Source organism: Haliotis rubra, unplaced genomic scaffold, assembly GCF_003918875.1.
Source record: "Haliotis rubra isolate DU_JTF1 unplaced genomic scaffold, ASM391887v1 Scf289, whole genome shotgun sequence".
NCBI lineage: Eukaryota > Metazoa > Mollusca > Gastropoda > Lepetellida > Haliotidae > Haliotis > Haliotis rubra.
The window spans coordinates 306,298-324,668 of record NW_025766956.1 but is presented as its reverse complement, the minus strand read 5'-3'; the positions used below and the strand labels follow the sequence as shown (position 1 = coordinate 324,668).

At 34.8% G+C, this 18,371-nt stretch overlaps 1 protein-coding gene and 1 long non-coding RNA gene across 17 annotated transcripts in view; one reads left to right on the top strand and one right to left on the bottom strand.

Moving 5' to 3' along the window:
* Positions 1 to 59: 59 nt before the first annotated feature.
* The window catches only part of LOC124281721 (golgin subfamily A member 6-like protein 22), a 30,617-nt gene continuing 12,305 nt past the window's right edge, over positions 60 to 18,371 (top strand). For 4 of the 16 annotated variants that reach the window (XM_046717693.1, XM_046717680.1, XM_046717676.1 and 1 more), the window contains exons 1-6: positions 61 to 273; positions 2,902 to 3,087; positions 4,643 to 4,738; positions 6,101 to 6,130; positions 16,677 to 16,715; positions 17,911 to 17,940. In XM_046717693.1, coding sequence (XP_046573649.1) covers positions 229 to 273; positions 2,902 to 3,087; positions 4,643 to 4,738; positions 6,101 to 6,130; positions 16,677 to 16,715; positions 17,911 to 17,940 — 426 coding nt within the window. In that variant the 5' untranslated portion in view covers positions 61 to 228. Of the gene's footprint in view, positions 274 to 2,901; positions 3,088 to 4,642; positions 4,739 to 6,100; positions 6,131 to 6,714; positions 6,745 to 10,415; positions 10,446 to 16,676; positions 16,716 to 17,910; positions 17,941 to 18,371 lie in introns of all 16 variants that reach the window. The other 12 variants (XM_046717682.1, XM_046717678.1, XM_046717683.1 and 9 more) reach the window with 9 other exon arrangements.
* LOC124281726 lies at positions 1,272 to 17,564 on the bottom strand. Its single transcript, XR_006899967.1, has 3 exons — positions 17,551 to 17,564; positions 5,163 to 5,173; positions 1,272 to 1,426 (listed from the first exon to the last, which is right to left on the bottom strand). It is a non-coding gene; the product is annotated as an uncharacterized LOC124281726 (long non-coding RNA).

The window sequence follows — 18,371 nt, the reverse complement described above, 5'->3', positions numbered from 1 at the left end:
GACGTCATGGGTTTATGCGTTCAATCTCATGCGTTCTACGTTGCTTCATTTCCTGTGACGTCACGGGAAGCAGAAGCCTGGAAAGTCTCGGATGTTTGGGGTAGTTTCGGATTACAGCCTCTAATCTGTCCATAATCGGAATCATCGAGGAATTTCGGGTGGTGCTCATTATCCCTTGATCATTTGACTTTCTTCTTCGATCCAGTAAACTTGCAAATTTTTGACAAGATGGTGATCAAGGTTTACCTCACGAACATTTGCAGCAGTACGCAGGTAAATATGTCAACAAAACTAGCCACACCCACTCGTTTATTTCGCTATGTCAAAATGACACCAGACAATGTTTGTTTACAAAAGTTTGGAAACTGCTGAGTCGTTGAACCTAAACTTTGAGCGTTGTTTATTGAGTTTCTTACATTATGTGACTGTTTGACCATAACCAAAACTTTCACCTTTAGTTTGACTTCTGCTTGAAAGTTAGATCTTGTGTTTGCACTCATCAATAATCACGGTGTCACAAATCTAAATGAACGAATAATGATTGGTGTCAGTGATATCTTTATGACGTTGGTAACATGGTAAACAGTGCAAGTGTATGTTGCTGTCTATGTAAGGAAACAATTTTGAAATAGCCCTTAATTCATGTCTACTTTTGCTTACAGAGCTATTTCTTGATTTGTGTTACATTTATTGAGGTAAACCGAATTTGAAATGTGAATTAAAAGCAGCACATTAAAAAATATGACAACCTGTTTTAGAAAGTGACACCTTCCCAAAACATTTCAAGGAATGTTTTCAGTCAGGACATAGTAAACAGTGTAAATCTTGTGTCCACACCAGCTTGAATCAACAAGGTGTCTCATAAAAGCCTACCAAACTTCAAGCTAATACTTGGTGCTCTAACTCTCGATGGTGATTCATAACAAAATGAAGGGTAAATCACTCAATGAATCAAGGATTAACAGCAATATGTGCCTGAGTTGGTCTTGGACATTTTAGTAATCAGAAGTAATGTGCCACATCAAAATGCCCAACACATGGAGTTTTCTGTTATGAGGCTGAATTTTAAAGGCTTATCGAAGCTGGCAACAGTTCTAGTAGTTGACTTCTGTAGGGGCATTAATTCAGGATTAATGAATAGCTAACTGATTCATCGTTTTACACGGAGTCCTGAATTTGAGGGTCCCTGGGACTCATACTCTTAATTTCCAGGGGTCCTGGACAACAAAATGGGGGTCCCAGACACCTAAATATTATTATTAATTCTGTTATTTTATTGTGTATCATGATCATCACATTGTTACAGTAATTAAATTGCAAATAATACCATAACCCAGCTAGTAGCAAACTCAGTGATAACGTATTGTCACTTGATTGGAATTTTTACAAAAAGTATTTACACTTTTTCTGAGTCCCCGTGGATGCACTGATATATTTTACATTTTATGGTTATTATTAATATTTGTATAAGATGTAGGCTTAGGTATGAAGCAACATTAATTTACTCACTCAAAAGTCAGATGAACATGTTGCTCCTTCCTGGTACCACTATCCTGCATCGTATGTCACAAGTGATCATTGCAAGGTACAAACTCTACACATGAAGCTTCATTTTATACAGAAAAAAGAACATATGTTTAAAGGTTATTTTGCTGGTTCTGTATTTAATGCACCTTCTATAATTTGCATGGTTACTATTAAAAGAGGTATTAAAGAAGTGAAAGCAGCTCACAAATGTGATAAATTGGAAATTTGTTACACCACATGCAGACCACTGGCTAGGGATTGAAGGGCATGTTGTTGTTTAACTGTGTTCAAATGAAAGTCAAGGGGTCCTTGTTATGACATGTATGTGAACCATTAGATATACTCAAATTCTGAGCATTGATCAGGGGTAGTAAGTTAGAAACCATTTCTCATATTCAGCTAGTCTGCAAATCATTCAGGACTAGCTGTTATGGAAAATAACTGGATTTGGGGAGATAACAACTATTCATTCCAGATTGTTACCTCTGACAAATGGACATTTGGCCATGTCTAACCCTAATTATGATGATGCTTGGCCAGATATTTAATATAAAATATTTCCAGTTAGTGACTTTAGCCACTTGTCTGAAGCCTCATTTGATTGAATTTTTTTAATTCTTGCTAATATTGTCAAAAAATAGCTCATAATCATGATAACAGTCCATGTTGAAGTCTACAGAGAAAACATGGTTCTGAGCTGTGACCACCATTTTCAGTAGAAGATGGTGTATTTATATCAACATTAATCACGATTATTAATTGAGCTTTTTGGACATACTATTGAAATATTACTAGACTTTGACAGACAGACAGACATTTTATTTCAGTAATGTAGGCCCTTGGCCCATAATACAACATAGTGCAATTATAAAGAATACATACATGCTGGATATAGGATGACAATTGGAGTACAGGGTCAATTAATAGTAGTAGTGGAAAATGCATGCTGGGTATTGTGAGAGTGTACACATGTCGACTAGACTTTGAATAAGTATATTACAGCCCAGAGCCACAACTGGTCAGTAGATTTTTATGTTATAAATATGGAAAATTCAATGCTGTTAACTTTGCTCACTGGACCAAACAGAAAGTTTCCAGACTTGGGATTCAGACAAGTGGCATGTTTCATACTAATATGGTAACATTCAGAGCTGTTAGAAAATGTTACCAACAGATGAGTTCAGTACGTTTAGCCAGGCAGACTCACAACATTTTACACATGCATTCATTTCTATGTCCCTGATAGTCACCTTTAGCATGGGGACTCATTGCCTTGAAATACATCATCATAAATGTTCTTTGCTCTGTGTTTTTCAGTGTTATATGCTTGTAAGAGTTACAGGTGTTAAATGTTGCCATTGTTGCTTTTTTCAGCTTAAGAAAGAGATGCTGCATGTGACAGACATTCTGTCCAGTATGAGCATACCCATGGAGACAGTTGACATCTCTGACCCCAACCGAGAAGAAGACAGGAAGTTTATGAGAGCAAATGCAGAACCAAGGGAAGGAATGAAGCACCCTTTGCCTCCACAGATATTCAGTGATGATCAGTACTGTGGTGTAAGTCATTAAGACTTTAAAAATTAATGGAGTTCACTTTGAACTTTCATATGAGTCCTATGGCCTAAAACCACTAAATTATGCTGGGGGCCAAGAAATACTCCAGTGATTGTTGTCCTCATTTACTACTTGGATTTACCTCTGTGTACAGACTATAATTCTTGAGCCATTCTCAAATTTGTGTCAACTTGGAAGTAGAACATATTGTAGAAAATGTGAACATAGTAAACATGATATTTGTTTCATTCAATAAGGATTACCTACAAACTCTGAGGAATGGGGAAACGTGGTTTCCACTAGTCCTGTTGACTAGTTATAAGAAAAGGGGTACACTGTGCTACTGGCTTCCCTGGTGATGTTTTGGGATAGAAATGGAATATAAAAGACATTTTCATATCTTTTTAAGACATTTCATGGCACATTCTTCTGTTTCATAACCACATTTCAGAAATATCTCCTGGACATATTGGATAAATATCCTAGAGACTGATCTGATCTGAATTCTGCTTTAGTGGGTCAGTTGTATGAGTATACAAGGGAATCATTTAGGAATCCAGTTGTAAGACTAGGTGTTCAACTTAATGGACAGTATCAAATTCTTTCTACCAGCCTTGTCACGGATATGGATGGCAGATATATTAAAAGGGATCTCCCTTTCATTTACATGACAAGACAAATGAAATAACAATACACTGTAAGGCCAAGAGACATTTCTATTGTAAACTCAACTGTTTTAAGTGCTCTATAAGAAATTATGAAAATTGTAGAAAAAATGTTTATTAGTAACATATTAATATATACATGATTAAGTACTACTATATTCTGATTATTCCATCTTATTTAGGTTATAATTATGAAAATGGAAGGTTTATCAATAACATGTTAATAAACTTGATAAAGTATTGTTTTACTCTTTTAAAACTATTTTATTGATAATTAGGGTTAATATTCAATCCTACCTTACCAAAGATTAGACTAAGCATTAGGGTTCTAATATTCTGAGTAGTCAAAGCGACATTCCACGATTGCATTGTGGGTATGTAAACATTGCTAACGCTACCGTGTCGCTGAAAACTTGTGAGTCGAATTGACACATTTTAACCCGTCGTAAAACATAAACGTAATGTTTCCACCAGTGATGTTAGCTGCGTGAAGCAAATGCAAACCAAGGAACGGGATGCAACGGAGTAGTTTACTGTAGGAGGCCGTACGAGGCGATGACAACTGACATGCATCGTGACGTCACTTACATTGTGACGTAATGTAAAATAATTCGATTACGAGGGGGCAGACTAGAATGGCGCAGTGACGGGACAACGTCATTCAATTGTTACGTCATCAAAAAACTATACCTTTATTGTCTGATAATGTATTTTTTTTTCGATTGTTCTAACCGCTAGGCATCTTAGAATAACTAATATTCTCTCCTACCTAACTTTTGACAAGTATGTTGTGAATAGGAACACAGAACAATGGAAGGTTAACAATAACATGTACATACTGCTTCTACATGTACATGTATGAAAAATGTTTCAGTGCTTTCCTTTTTTTGCAGGGCTATGATCAATTTTATGAGGCTGTGGAGACAAACAATATATATGCATTTCTGAAGATGGCTGACAAAATTGAAGTATCTCAAGCACAGATAGAGGTATTTACTTTTCTATTGAAAGGTCATTTATAGATATTCACAGCTGTTAACAGATTTAATGTCACATGCATCAATGTACCTTGTGATGTCTGTTGATGCAATGTTTTTTGTTTTCACACACAATCACTTATATCAGACTTAATCATGTTAATGATGACACTGTATTTTGTAGGTTGTCTTCACTTTGTTTGTCATTGTAAAGGTTTGTGAGATCACTTTATCTCCCAGACCATTGTTTGATATTGTTGAAGAATTCCTTCATCTATAATACAGTTTTCTCAAACAATAACTATACATGTTGTTCATTTCCAGGAACGAAAAGTGACTAATTGTGTCAAATAAATACGAACTTCATTATAAGACTGTATTAATATATTTTGTATATGGTACTGCTATGTCGAGACATGATAACTTGGAAACTCACTCACATTTTCACTGTCAGCAAGGCATGCTGGGAGATGACATATCTGACATCTGAATGATTTCACTGCGTTCTCCAAATGCATGAGGTATTATAGTCTGTCATACAGTCCCTCAAGCAAAATATTTTCAGTTGTGCTCAGTCATTACTCTAATGCTATAGCACAAAATGAAGTCTTAGATTTTTCCTGAGGTTGCTTGTCCCCTTGGATCTTTTCATTATAAATGGAGTTGGTTGTTTTTATTAAAATTTTCTATTTTCAGAGACTAAGCATTAGTCAGACCCTTTTTTTAACATATTGATGGAGCAGTGGTTTCAGTGATTTACAGCAGTAGTAGCTGCAAAAAGGATACCTTATACTTTTACGTAAATAAAGATGGCTAAACAGTAAGCCCAGTCCTTTAGGATCTTCTATTCACTGTGGAGGAACTTGTGATCATGTGTTCAAATTTGCAATTTGTGCTGATGGTTTCAACAACTCATGGGTTTACCAAAGTGATGCACTAATTCGAACTTTCCCCCACATCAAATAACATCCTGTGATATAACTGAAATACTGTTCAAGGGAGCAATAAACTCAACTGACTCACAGAGTCACTTCAGTGGGTAATGACTGATTGGTTGTCATCAGAGCCTTTAGGCCACTCTGACATAGCTGGAATATTACTGACTTTCTACCGCATTCTCCCACCATCAAAGTCTCCTGCTTTTGCAGCCACAAAGTAGTGTTGGACTTCATCAACTCATGCTTGTCATGGGATCGAGACTTGCTAACTAGTTTGATACATGTTAGAAGATCCCTTCTGCATAGCTGATGATGTCGGGTCCAGACTCAGTTATTTACAGACATCAGTCATATAGCTGAAATATTGCTGAGTGCAGCATTAAAAATGATAGCATAACATGCAAAAGTATGATGGTGTTGATGCTTGTGTTACCAGGACGAGGAGGAGGTGGAGAAGAAGGATGAGGTATTGTTGTTGTTGTTGTTGTTGTGGTCCCCTTCCTGCATAACTGACCTGAGTTGACTAATTATGTTCAGTTAGATTGTATTAGCTGATATATGTTCAAATATTTTTTGTTTTCTATGACTATCATGTGCAGCTCAGCAGCCTTAAACTTTGAGAAATGCAGTCTATTCTCAAAACCTTTCAGTCTACTTGCCAGAACTTGGCTCGACCATATTTTCAAGACATTTGAATGATAAGTAACTAAGCTTACAACTCGGGCTTCTGACAGGTTCCTATTTTCAAGACATTTGACAGGTTCCTGTCACAAACTGCCGTTATGTTAAGACATGAATGTGAACAGAAATATGTGAATGAATGAGAAAGCCTAAGGTATGTCAAGTCAGTATGATCAGATGGTTAGACTGGTAATTTCTATATACAATTGTCTTGTGATATGGTAACTCTCAAACAGCTTTACATTAAATTTGACGATATTTCAAAAAGTATTAAAGAGAATTTTGTCACTGTTATACTTTCTGTCTGTAAATCATTGTGAAAATTTATTAATTTGATGTTTAAGTTGAGTCTGTTATTGTTATGTTTAGGAAAAAGAAGTAGAAGGAAAAACGGAAGAGGTATTTGTTTTGTGTGTGAGAGTGACCCACTTTTTTTCTATCAGGACATACACAGTGCCTTCATTGCATGCAGAGAGGTTACAGTCCTCTGTTAGTGTTTCTTGGATATACCTTGAAGTTTGAACAAAGTCAGATGATTATGTCATGTAACATGAAGAAAGTTTATCAGCATGATAAGTCCAACGATTACAACTACCTTTAACGCAAGTCTTACATGCATAAATGCTGTAAATATATTCTTTTTGAATGGTAAATTATTGAATAAGATCCTAATTGGGGTTTACTAGTTGAGTCATTCAATGAGATTGATCTCTCCAGTTCGTCTTAGATCAGTATTTTCCTACTGAAGTAAGATCAAACTATGAAACATGTTTTGTTTATGTTATTGTTCTGAAACGTCAAGTTTCTGTAAATTGAAAGTATCGTTTTTCAGTGTAAACCTTTTGATAGCCCTTGTGTCCCTTATACTTAAGTGCATGTCATTCCTAAAACTTTTAAATGGAATGTCCTTGCGTGTCACCGTGTGGTGTATGTTATCAGTTTGTTATAGTTCTTGATGATAGACCATACCTGTACATTGACAAGGCATAGTTGTGATGAACAGTGTGTTTTCTGCATACCTACATACATACCTTGGCCATAACATTCTTGATGATCATTGATGACAGAGATAAGTCTACAAATATAAACAGAAACTAAATCACAAATTACACCTGAAAGGTACTGGTGTATATCCTCATGACCGTTAAATAGAACAATGACTAAATTCAGGTGCAATTTACCGGGTACATGATTTTAATATCATAGCATATAGACAATCTAAAAGCCCATAATTAGTAATAATAACTTGTAGTTATTGCAATGATTCTGTTCAGGATGAATACCATGTACTGTTGATCTGCCCTTGCAATAATAAGAGATTAATATGTACCTGCCTACCGGTACTTTATTGAAAACCCTACTTATCAGAAATTTGTTAACCTTGTATCATCTGACATGTTGATATTCTTTATTGCTGTGTTCATACATAAGATATTCAATATACAAATTACAAAACTCCCTCTAACCTGGTGCCATTATTTACGTGTGTTATCAGGCATAAACAAACAATGTGCCTGCTGTATACGGAATTGTGTATGGAAACATTGTATACTAATGTCTTTTTAGCCACTGTAATAGTCAGCTTTGGTCGTAAATGATCGAGAGCTTTGTTTTCTCGCGCTCACATTCCAGAGATCGTTTTCATGTATTATAAATGTTCAAGACATGATTATATATCATTACGTCAAGTCTTTTGTGTAAAAACTATGTATATTGCAGTTAAAAGGTCATTTATATTTATCATCGTAATATTTAACAGTTATATACTCCCCATCAAAAGTTTAGACTCAGTAGTGTAAATATAGCAGCTTACTTCAGGCAACTGTTCTAAACTAAAGTTTGCAAAATATTCCATATTGTTTTAAAGGTACTGTTTACACATGAACTGATGTATTGTAAAACAAATTCGTACAGTTTAAAAGATTAATGTCATGAGTTCAAGAAATGATAAACTCAGTGAAAATTGGCGAATTCTTAACAAAACTTTACAACAAAATGCCGCTGTTCACATGCATGATATTTGCACATGCTTTTCAGCAATTTGATGCCTGATCCTTGTGAAATTCATCTGCATAAGGTTTGCATTTGGTTGCCCCAAGTTAGTGGAGAAATCAATCTTCGATGTAACCATATATATATACATAACGTATAGTGAGTGTTTTCAGTGAGTCTAAACTTTTGATGGGAATTATAGTTCGCTCCAGTGATCGTCTCGAATTGTCCCACAATGTACAGGTGTTTACATCATCAGAAAATGTGTTGTTGATTCAGAGACTGTTAAGTCTACTAAAATATAAAGGAATATTCGAAAATACTTATGCAGGCATGTTCCTGCACATGGTATTTGGTGGTCTACATCCGTGTAATTTAATGTCACGTCTTACTTGGTGTTTAATCGCTTTTACGTTCGGTCTCTGCTATACATATTTCCGAAAGTAGAATGATGTCACCTATTTGATGATCTCGTTCCAAATCAGTTGAAGACGTAACAGACTGACCGTAAGTTGTAATGGTTTGGCCAAGAGAGACTTTAGGAAATTTTACGATTACATGGACTGTTATTAGAGTTTTTATATGATAATGTCCATGCAGCATTATTGGCTGTGCCTTTGTGCACGGTAATTATTCATTTTAAAATAGATTAATTAAAATATAGAAAATATTAAAAGTAACATTGAAAAGCCATAAATTAGTAATTGATTTCATCTTGCAGTTAGTTCATCCATAGTTTGCCATTGTAACTTGATAAATAATACCAAATATAGATTTCTATTGACTTTTATTATTTGTTAGAGTTTTCTTATAAATTCATTTTATTTAAATATCTCTTTGAAACTGATGCCTGGGATGGGACATCAAACATCCTGACAACCACATTACCAACCCCCAACCCATTATATGATGATGATGATGATGATGATGATGATGATGATGATGATGATGAATTATTTTACATTCAATAATAATTTAACGTGCACATGTGCATAACATTTCTCACCCTGCCTACTCCCATCCCCTCATGGTGGCAGACCCATAAGATACATAAAGATTCAAACAAATTCAACTGTTGCTTTCTCCTTAAGTATACACAAACTTTGACAAATTAAGTATAACTCCAGCACGTTCGTCTTGCAACAGCTCAACAAATTTAGCCATACTTGGATATTTGTAAACTGACCTTGATATATATCTTTTTCTATAAAGTATTATCTGATACAGCCACCTATACATAATAAATGAATTAAATTGATGAAAGTCTATATGGGCTACCAGTATTTGGCTATGTGTGGTTTGGAAGATATGTGCAGATACTATACAAAACCTTCTGTTTTTAATGAAGTGTTTTTTCTATAAAATAATTCAGTTTATAGATATAATTGATATTTGATTGTCTTGAAAAACTTTGTTATTAGGGAGAAGAAGAAGAAAAGGAAAAGAAAGAGGTATTTTTGTTGCAGTGGTTTTGATTTCCTTCTTAGCAGATAGAATTAGATGCCACATGCTGCAAGCATGCCCTAAGTCTCAATGACATGAACTCATGATAATACATGTACAAGTAATTCAGCTGATAAATCCCAATATTTCAATTTTGAGCATGTTAAACATTGTGCATGGTTTGCAAGGGTAATTGCAGATACCAATAGTCAAATCCCAACAGTCCCCAGCTGATGTGAATTTTTTAAAATAACTACCCCGGTATATATTTTTCAGAAATCCCCAAATCCCCAAAATTTCCATTAGTCTTCTTATTGTGTGACTTCCTCATTATATTTGACCTGTTGATCATGTTTCTGCATCAAAGATGCATATTGAGGTGAAACATATATATGTGAAGTCTGTTTGACCTTTGTAATAGTATAATATTTTCATACAGTCATTTTATATGGTTAGAATTAGATATTTCACTAAACCATTTTCATATATGGTGTACTAAATGTATTTTGAGAAACTTTTATGACATGCTGTAAGCTTCATAATATTTTCTTTCTATTTAAGATGCACATGTTGATTAGTCACATGTAAATTTTCCATAATATCACGTTACTCTTAAGTATTGATTATGTTGCTAGGGAGACGACGAGGAAGAGAAAAAGGATAAGGTATTTGTTCTGATTTTTGCAAGCTGCCCATTCCTGTGTGTCAGTACCACGTCCAATATTTAAGTGTAACTGTCATTACACTTACTTTCACTCTGGTTGTAATGTCGTTGTTCATGTTCATATGTGATATGTCATCAAGATAGATAGAAATATGGTGTGTTCAAATGGGATTTGTGATATATTAATATCTAATGTCCATTATAAAATAGGAAAACATGCTGCTTGGTTTCCTTCCAACGAGTATCATGTTTCTAAATGTAGGTTTATATCAGGAAAGAAGTAACACACCTCAAAGAACTCCTCCTTATGTGCTCATGTATTTCATACCAGTGTGCGAAATAGTTTCCAAATCTTACTAGCCAGTCGGGCCGGCTATGTCTGAAAGTCATTAGCCCACAAAACAATTCACTAGCCCAAAATTTGAATGTAGACACGGGTTTCATCAATAAGCTGATAATATGATGAACATTTTAATCAGGCCATAATGTTGCATGATGTAAAAGTGTGTTATAACTTAACAAGTCAGAGAGTGTGATATATTTACAATATGACCACATGAAAATTCACTAGCCCGTCAGGCCAGTAACTGTGAAGATTTACTGGTGCGACTAGATTTTTACTAGCCACAGACTAGCTGGCCAGTGGCTATTTCGAACACTGTTTCATACAGATGACATAATTGGATGCAGTGATCATGTACAAATATGTAGGTGGCATATTCTCTACTTCACCCTGTGTAAGATACATGTAATTGTTACTGTGTTTACTGAGTGTTGCATCTCTCTTCTTTAAATTGTTATCTAGCTCTCCCAAATCGCTTATAAACTCGACTAGACTAGAAAATTGGAAAGAATATGTAACAAGCTCGTAACTTCAAGAAATATGTTAACTTGAAATACAATTTCGTTATCCAGTGACACAGTGATCATAAATACATCATTTATGAAACAAGTGCAATCTATGCACAGTGAAAGGCAAGGAAGGATTTTTGTATCATTTTACAATTATAACATAGACCTAAACACCCAGTGTAACTCTGACATTATTTAATTTTTTTTTTAGTCATAACAAATAACCATTTTTGTGATCTTGTTTATGGTTGTTTTGTTAGGAGGAAGCTGAGGAAGAAAAGGCGGAGAAGGTATCTCTAGATCCAAGCCCTGTGCATGTTGCCCTTACAAAACAGTGAAAGTATAAACTCTCATTTAATGATAGTGTAGATGACTTTTGACCAAATTGATAATTCCAGATGTTTCAAGGTGATTGGAATGGACACGCCACATGGTGATTTCGGGTTAGAATAGGTGCCAGCGACCAATTGACAAATGTATTGGGTGCTCAGACTCATTACATGGTTGATAGCATATCCTTGTATCACAATGATGTGGATCGCTGGTCACAAAACTGACCTTGGAAAGTCTGGTTCAGATTCTCCTATCCACAGATTATCTATATGGCTGGAATCTTGCTGAGTGAGGTACTAAACAGGCAAATAGGATTGACATTGTAGATAAAAAGGACATTTGGATTATACTAATTTCTTGCATTAATCTGTGTGTGAGGTAGGTTAAATCTGGTAGAGTACTGGAATGTTAAATGACATCTTGTAACAATGTGCAGACAAATTCTCATATTATTTTGTTAGGAGGAAGAAAATGAAGAAAAAGAGGAAAAGGAAAAGGTATTTTTCTCCTTTGTTGAGATTACAAATCAGTGAAAAGAACTTGTTTAGGTCCATCAAATCATTGACAGTCATTTGAATTTACAAAGATTCTGCATATCAGATCTGTCTACCTTGCTGTCAATGTCAGATATTCTTCAGATATTTAATATTGCCATGTCAGATTGGCTGTAACAATTGAATTTGACCACATGAAAGTTAACAATTATGCATTATTTTGGTCAAATGTGCTATAAGTACATGTATTTAAGTTACCATTTAGTCAGGGCAGTTAGAGTTTTCAATATGATCACCTTCAGTATGCTTTGAGTAACATTAAATGATTTAACCCTCCATTGACTGAGATCAATTAATATGTTGTTAGGGAGAAGAAGTTGCAGAGAAAAAAGATGAGGTACTTGTGTTGGTTTGATATACCCACCTCATAGTTGCAATTAGACGAATCTGTATAATTGGAGCATGTCTCTCACCTTTGTAATGCACATTCTCCATTTATTTCTGAACCTGGGTGGTAGAGTAGGCAAGTGTTTATAAAGAGTTGGCTTATCAGACTGCAGGCCAACATTTGATTCCCTTCATTGGTAGGAAGTGTGAACTTCATTCTTAGTGTCCCCCCACCATAATGGTAAACTAGCTTAAGCCCCAATTCACTTGCTTGCCACCACAACCAACACCCATGATATTGGTAGCTAGTAATATGTTAACAAGAAGATCTGATTCTCAGTATGTTCAGTAAGAAATGGAAAATGCTTATACAGTGGTAGAAGTAAGCTGTATGATTTGGACAGTTGTGAAAGATGACGCTGATAACTGTATATTGCCGTAGATAAGCTGAATTTTGAGGCCCCAAAAAAGCAGTCTTTAGAAGGGGGTCGGCTTATCTATAGGTTATGCTTTCGTCAAACTTTTTTCCGGGGGTAAGAAAACAACATTGTATCACTTCGCGTGAACAAACAACAGAAGACGACTTTGTCAGTAAAGACGTCAAATTTGCAATTAAACATCACTAGACAAGATTATTTACCTTTTAAGTTCTAAGTTGTTTTTGCTGGGCATTGTATTATTTGCAGGGATTAAGATTACCATGTGTATTTGAGCTGGAAATAGCAATCAGCTGTGCGCACGTTTCCGGCGATCAAGTTCAAACATGCACAATAATATAAAAGTATGAATTCTGACGCAGTCATCAGTAAAATAGGACCCCATCGCGGGGGATCGGCTTATGTACAAAACATACCATTTTGACACTGATTTTAAGGGTCAAGTTTGGGAGTCGGCTTATCTACGGTAATATGCCGTAGTTGTATGTTCTTGAAGATGTTGGGGCATATCCAAAAGTGTGTGTGCGTGTGTGAGATATCTTCATATTCAAAAATGCTTGATGAAAATATTACAATTATATGAATGAGTAAACAGTGCATTATATTTCATTGTAATAACAGTTTCAACATGTCAAATAATTTTAATAACATTTTGGTATGGAAGAACAAACTATGTATACACACTTATATATGATACCGTGTTTTGAAAATGAATGAGCTGTTGCTTAAATCTAGTACAGTACTGGAATGTTGAATGACATCTTGTAACAATGTGCAGACAAATTCTCATATTATTTTGTTAGGAGGAAGAAAATGAAGAAAAAGAGGAAAAGGTATTTTTCTTCTTTGTTGAGATTACAAATCAGTGAAAAGAACTTGTTTAGGTCCATCAAATCATTGACAGTCATTTGAATTTACAAAGATTCTGCATATCAGATCTGTCTACCTTGCTGTCAATGTCAGATATTCTTCAGATATTTAATATTGCCATGTCAGATTGGCTGTAACAATTGAATTTGACCACATGAAAGTTAACAATTATGCATTATTTTGGTCAAATGTGCTATAAGTACATGTATTTAAGTTACCATTTAGTCAGGGCAGTTAGAGTTTTCAATATGATCACCTTCAGTATGCTTTGAGTAACATTAAATGATTTAACCCTCCAACGACTGAGATCAATTAATATGTTGTTAGGGAGAAGAAGTTGCAGAGAAAAAAGATGAGGTACTTGTGTTGATTTGATATACCCACCTCATAGTTGCAGTTACCATTAGATGAATCTGTATAATTGGAGCATGTCTCTCACCTTTGTAATGCACATTCTCCATTTATTTCTGAACCTGGGTGGTAGAGTAGGCAAGTGTTTTAAGAGTTGGCTTATCAGACTGCAGGCCAACATTTGATTCCCTTCATTGGTAGGAAGTGTGAACTTCATTCTTAGTGTCCCCCACCATAATGGTAAACTAGCTTAAGCCCCAATTCACTTGCTTGCCACCACAACCAACACCCATGATATTAGTAGTGAGTAACATGTTAAAAAGATCTAATTCTCAGTATGTTCAGTAAGAAATGGAAAATGCTAATACAGTGGTAGAAGTAAGCTGTATGATTTGAACAGTCTTTTCTTGGAAGTGTTGGCTCATATAAAAACGTGTGTGTGTGAGTATGAGAAAAAGATCTTCATATTCAAAATTGTTTCATTAAAATATTACAAATTATATGACTGAATACACAGTGCATTTTATTTCCTTGTACTAAAGGTTTCAACATGTCAAATCATTTTAATAACATTTTGGTTTGGAAGAACAAACTGCTTGTACACACTTACATGATGCCATGTTTTGAAAATGAATGAGCTATTGCTTGATCGGAATGTCAAAGTTTTCAAGAAGATTTAATTGACAAATATCAAGTTTAAATACACTTTATCCAAACCTTAAAAGATTATCTCAGAAAGTGCATGCTGGTAGAAACTATCTACGTTTAGTGCCAATTCTCCTGTATGCTGTGATTTTGTCTTTACAATGTTTGCTTTGTTTCAGAGATTATTCATCTATTTGTGTAGACAAAACCTGTTTTGTTGATAGGATGATAATTTCTCTGTGTTGCAGAGTGTTTTAAAGATCATGTGATCCATCAATGTTTATATCAGACATCTTTCCTCAAAAACTTTAAGAATGTTTATTCAGAAGAAACTATTGGTTCATGTTATGATTCATTTTCATTTTCATTTCTTAAAATATTGATATTTTCTATTAGGAAGCAGAAGGAGAAAAAGTGGAAAAGGTAGAATGGGTTGTGGACTGGATTGTGGCTGTAAACTGCTTTTTGACTGCTCTTAAATAGCTGAAAATGTAAATGCTTGCCATTATGTTATAGCCATGAGAGATATTCTGATCCATTGGCATATGTTGACAATATCTGTTGAGTGAAGTGCTCATCTGTTAACAACTGTTATCAATGGTCACATGATTGAAGTGCCCATCTGATAACAGCTGCTATCAGTAGTCACATGGCTGAAGAGCTCAACTGTAAAAACAATTGTCATTATTTCTGTGATTTTGATTGTGTTAAATGAATTCAAAGCATGTCTCTATATAGTTATTGTATACTGCAGTTTTCAGTAGGTTTTGTAAGTAGTTTATTTTGCCTTCTGCAAAATGTTTTTATAAACCTAAACATCTCATGAAAACAAACATAATTGTGTTGTCAGGGAGGTGTTGAGGAAGAAAGCAAAAAATAGAGGTGTTTGGCTTGCTGTGTTTGACTGCTGCTTTGTAGCAAATGCATCTGAGGACATGGCAGATGCAGTATTGAATAAATACAAATACATATGTAGATATTAAACAAAATTCATATCTTAAGAAGACAATGGTTTACATTAATGAAGTTAAAGAATAAATGAAGATTGAACTTGAAAACAATTTTTATAATTTCTAACCATTCAGAATACAAAACTAAATCTCATTAAGTTAAATATGATTTGGTTACAGTTATTGTTAAGAACATTACTATAAATGCACTCGATGCAAGCCATAAATGATGTCACTGTGATGTATGTTGAATTAGACATAAGAGAAGATTAGTCATGATTATTTATCTAAATAGGATGAGAAGAAAAAGGAAGAATGAGGTAGTGGCTGTTGCAATGCGCAGTAACGTGCAGTCATCGGTCAGTTGATTCCAATAGATTCAGCAGATGTTGATCTCCAGAAATGTGCTTCAGAAACGAATTTGAGCTACTGAGGCAAACTTAAAACTCATCATGCCTGTAGTCTACAACATATTAATTCATCTAGTGACATACATTTGTTTTCATGGCTTGTGTGGTCACACTCTGTGGTATGACCTGAAGGCTGGACCGTTGCTGAGAGTATCAATTACTGGATTTATCTGGGCCACACTTGATTGTTAACATACCATTGTCGTTAAACAACAGAGAAAATGTGTTAATCTCCTAAGCACAACTGTAGAATATGAGTTGAATCCAGAACTTAACCAGTCCTTTTCTTGGTGGACAAATAGAAACAGAAAAAAAGTACATGAACTGTGAAATAAATTGAAGATGTCCAAAATCTCAATGTCACTGTAGGTTTAAATAATAGTCTGGTGGAAATGGTAAACTTGAATAGGTGTTGCAAATATTTACACTCTTATTATAGAATAGTTTTTGTGGAGCTTGCCGTTCTGTAACATAACCACTGAAATCATAAATTGTATTGTTAGGTTGAACAAAATGGAGCAGAAGAGGAGCAAACAAACCAGGTATTTCTTCTGCTTGTAGTTGAATTATGCTTTCTAAGTTGATTTCTTTGCACACATATAGGTATTGTTCAGTGACATAACAGACAGCATTGGAACATTTGAATCTGAAGACCTAACAGTAGCCTGGTTGTTACGATTTGAAATTGATAGTATTTCAACATTTGAATATGAAGACCTGATAGTAGACTGTTTATTAGATAATAATACGGAAATGACAATTTTGGAATATGAAACCTGACTGTAACAGTAGCCTGCTTATTGGTACTGTTTAATGATGTGTAATTGATAGTCATAGACCATTTGAATCTAATGACCTGACAGTAACCTCCTTGCTTGTGGTACATTTTCTAAATAGTGTTAGATTTGATGGTTAGATTGACATTGAATCAGTAATAGTATATTCTTATTAGGCAGGACAGGGGAAAAGGAATACTGTATGGTACATAGTCTTGTAGTTGCGAGTAGATACATTGATAGAAGTTACTGCAAATTTATGTACCAGGGTAATAGATAAATACCTTTATACAAACCTTTACACCATCAAAGAAATATGAAGTCCTTTGTAAACTGATGAACTCTTCTTTCATCAGATGAACACCTTAATACATATTGAACTCCACAATACATAGATGAACACCTCAATACATAGCCCAACACCTCAATACATAGATGAACACCTCATTACATAGATGAACACCTCAATACATAGACCAACACCTCAATACATAGATGGACACCTCAATACATAGACCAACACCTCAATACATAGCCCAACACCTCAATACATAGATGAACACCTCAATACATAGATGAACACCTCAATTCGTAAATGCACACTGTGATGCATATATGCACACCTGTGTAAATAGTGCCTAAGACCATCCATACATCAATTTTGTGTTGAAAATATATATTATCTGACAGAAGCTTGTTATAGTGTTAGTGGTTGATAGATGCTTCATGAAAAGCTGAACTGTGAAAATGTTCATCTAGTGCTTTCTGCTGTATACTTTGCTTTTCTAATAAGATTAGTTAGTCTAATCAGTAAATCTTGACAATGAGCATCCTAAGATAAATATTTGCTGAATCATGTGTAGCATTTGATGTAGATGTCATTGTACAGCAACCATAACCATTAGTAAACAATGTTTTGACTGGGATTTTCATTAAAGCGAGACATACTTTTGTTGTTTAGGGAGAGGAAGAACAAGACCAGGTGGAGAAGGTACATATTTTGTAGAATTATAATAAGAAGGTTATTAGACTTCTAGTGATGTTTTCTTCTGGGATGTGTGATGGAATGATATTTTGTAGGAGACTTATTAATTAGAGTGTGCAATGACCACCTGTACAGGGAAACATCAAGTTATAGATTAACTCATTCACTTGACATGCAGCACAGGAAAATATTAGTCTATTCAACATTTTGGACTGATAGAGTTAATTTCTTCCAGTACTTGACCTATTTTACTGTTTAATTACTGGCAATTACTAGTAAATAGAAACAATGAACTTAATTAGTAGAGGAAGATCTGGGTGACTGGAAAAGGAGTGGTTGTCATTGTATTCAGGTCATGAAGTGAATGAAAACGCTGGCTAGGATGACTTGTCAGCTGTCTGAAAAAGATGGATAGGCCAGTAATATTGTTTTTGGAG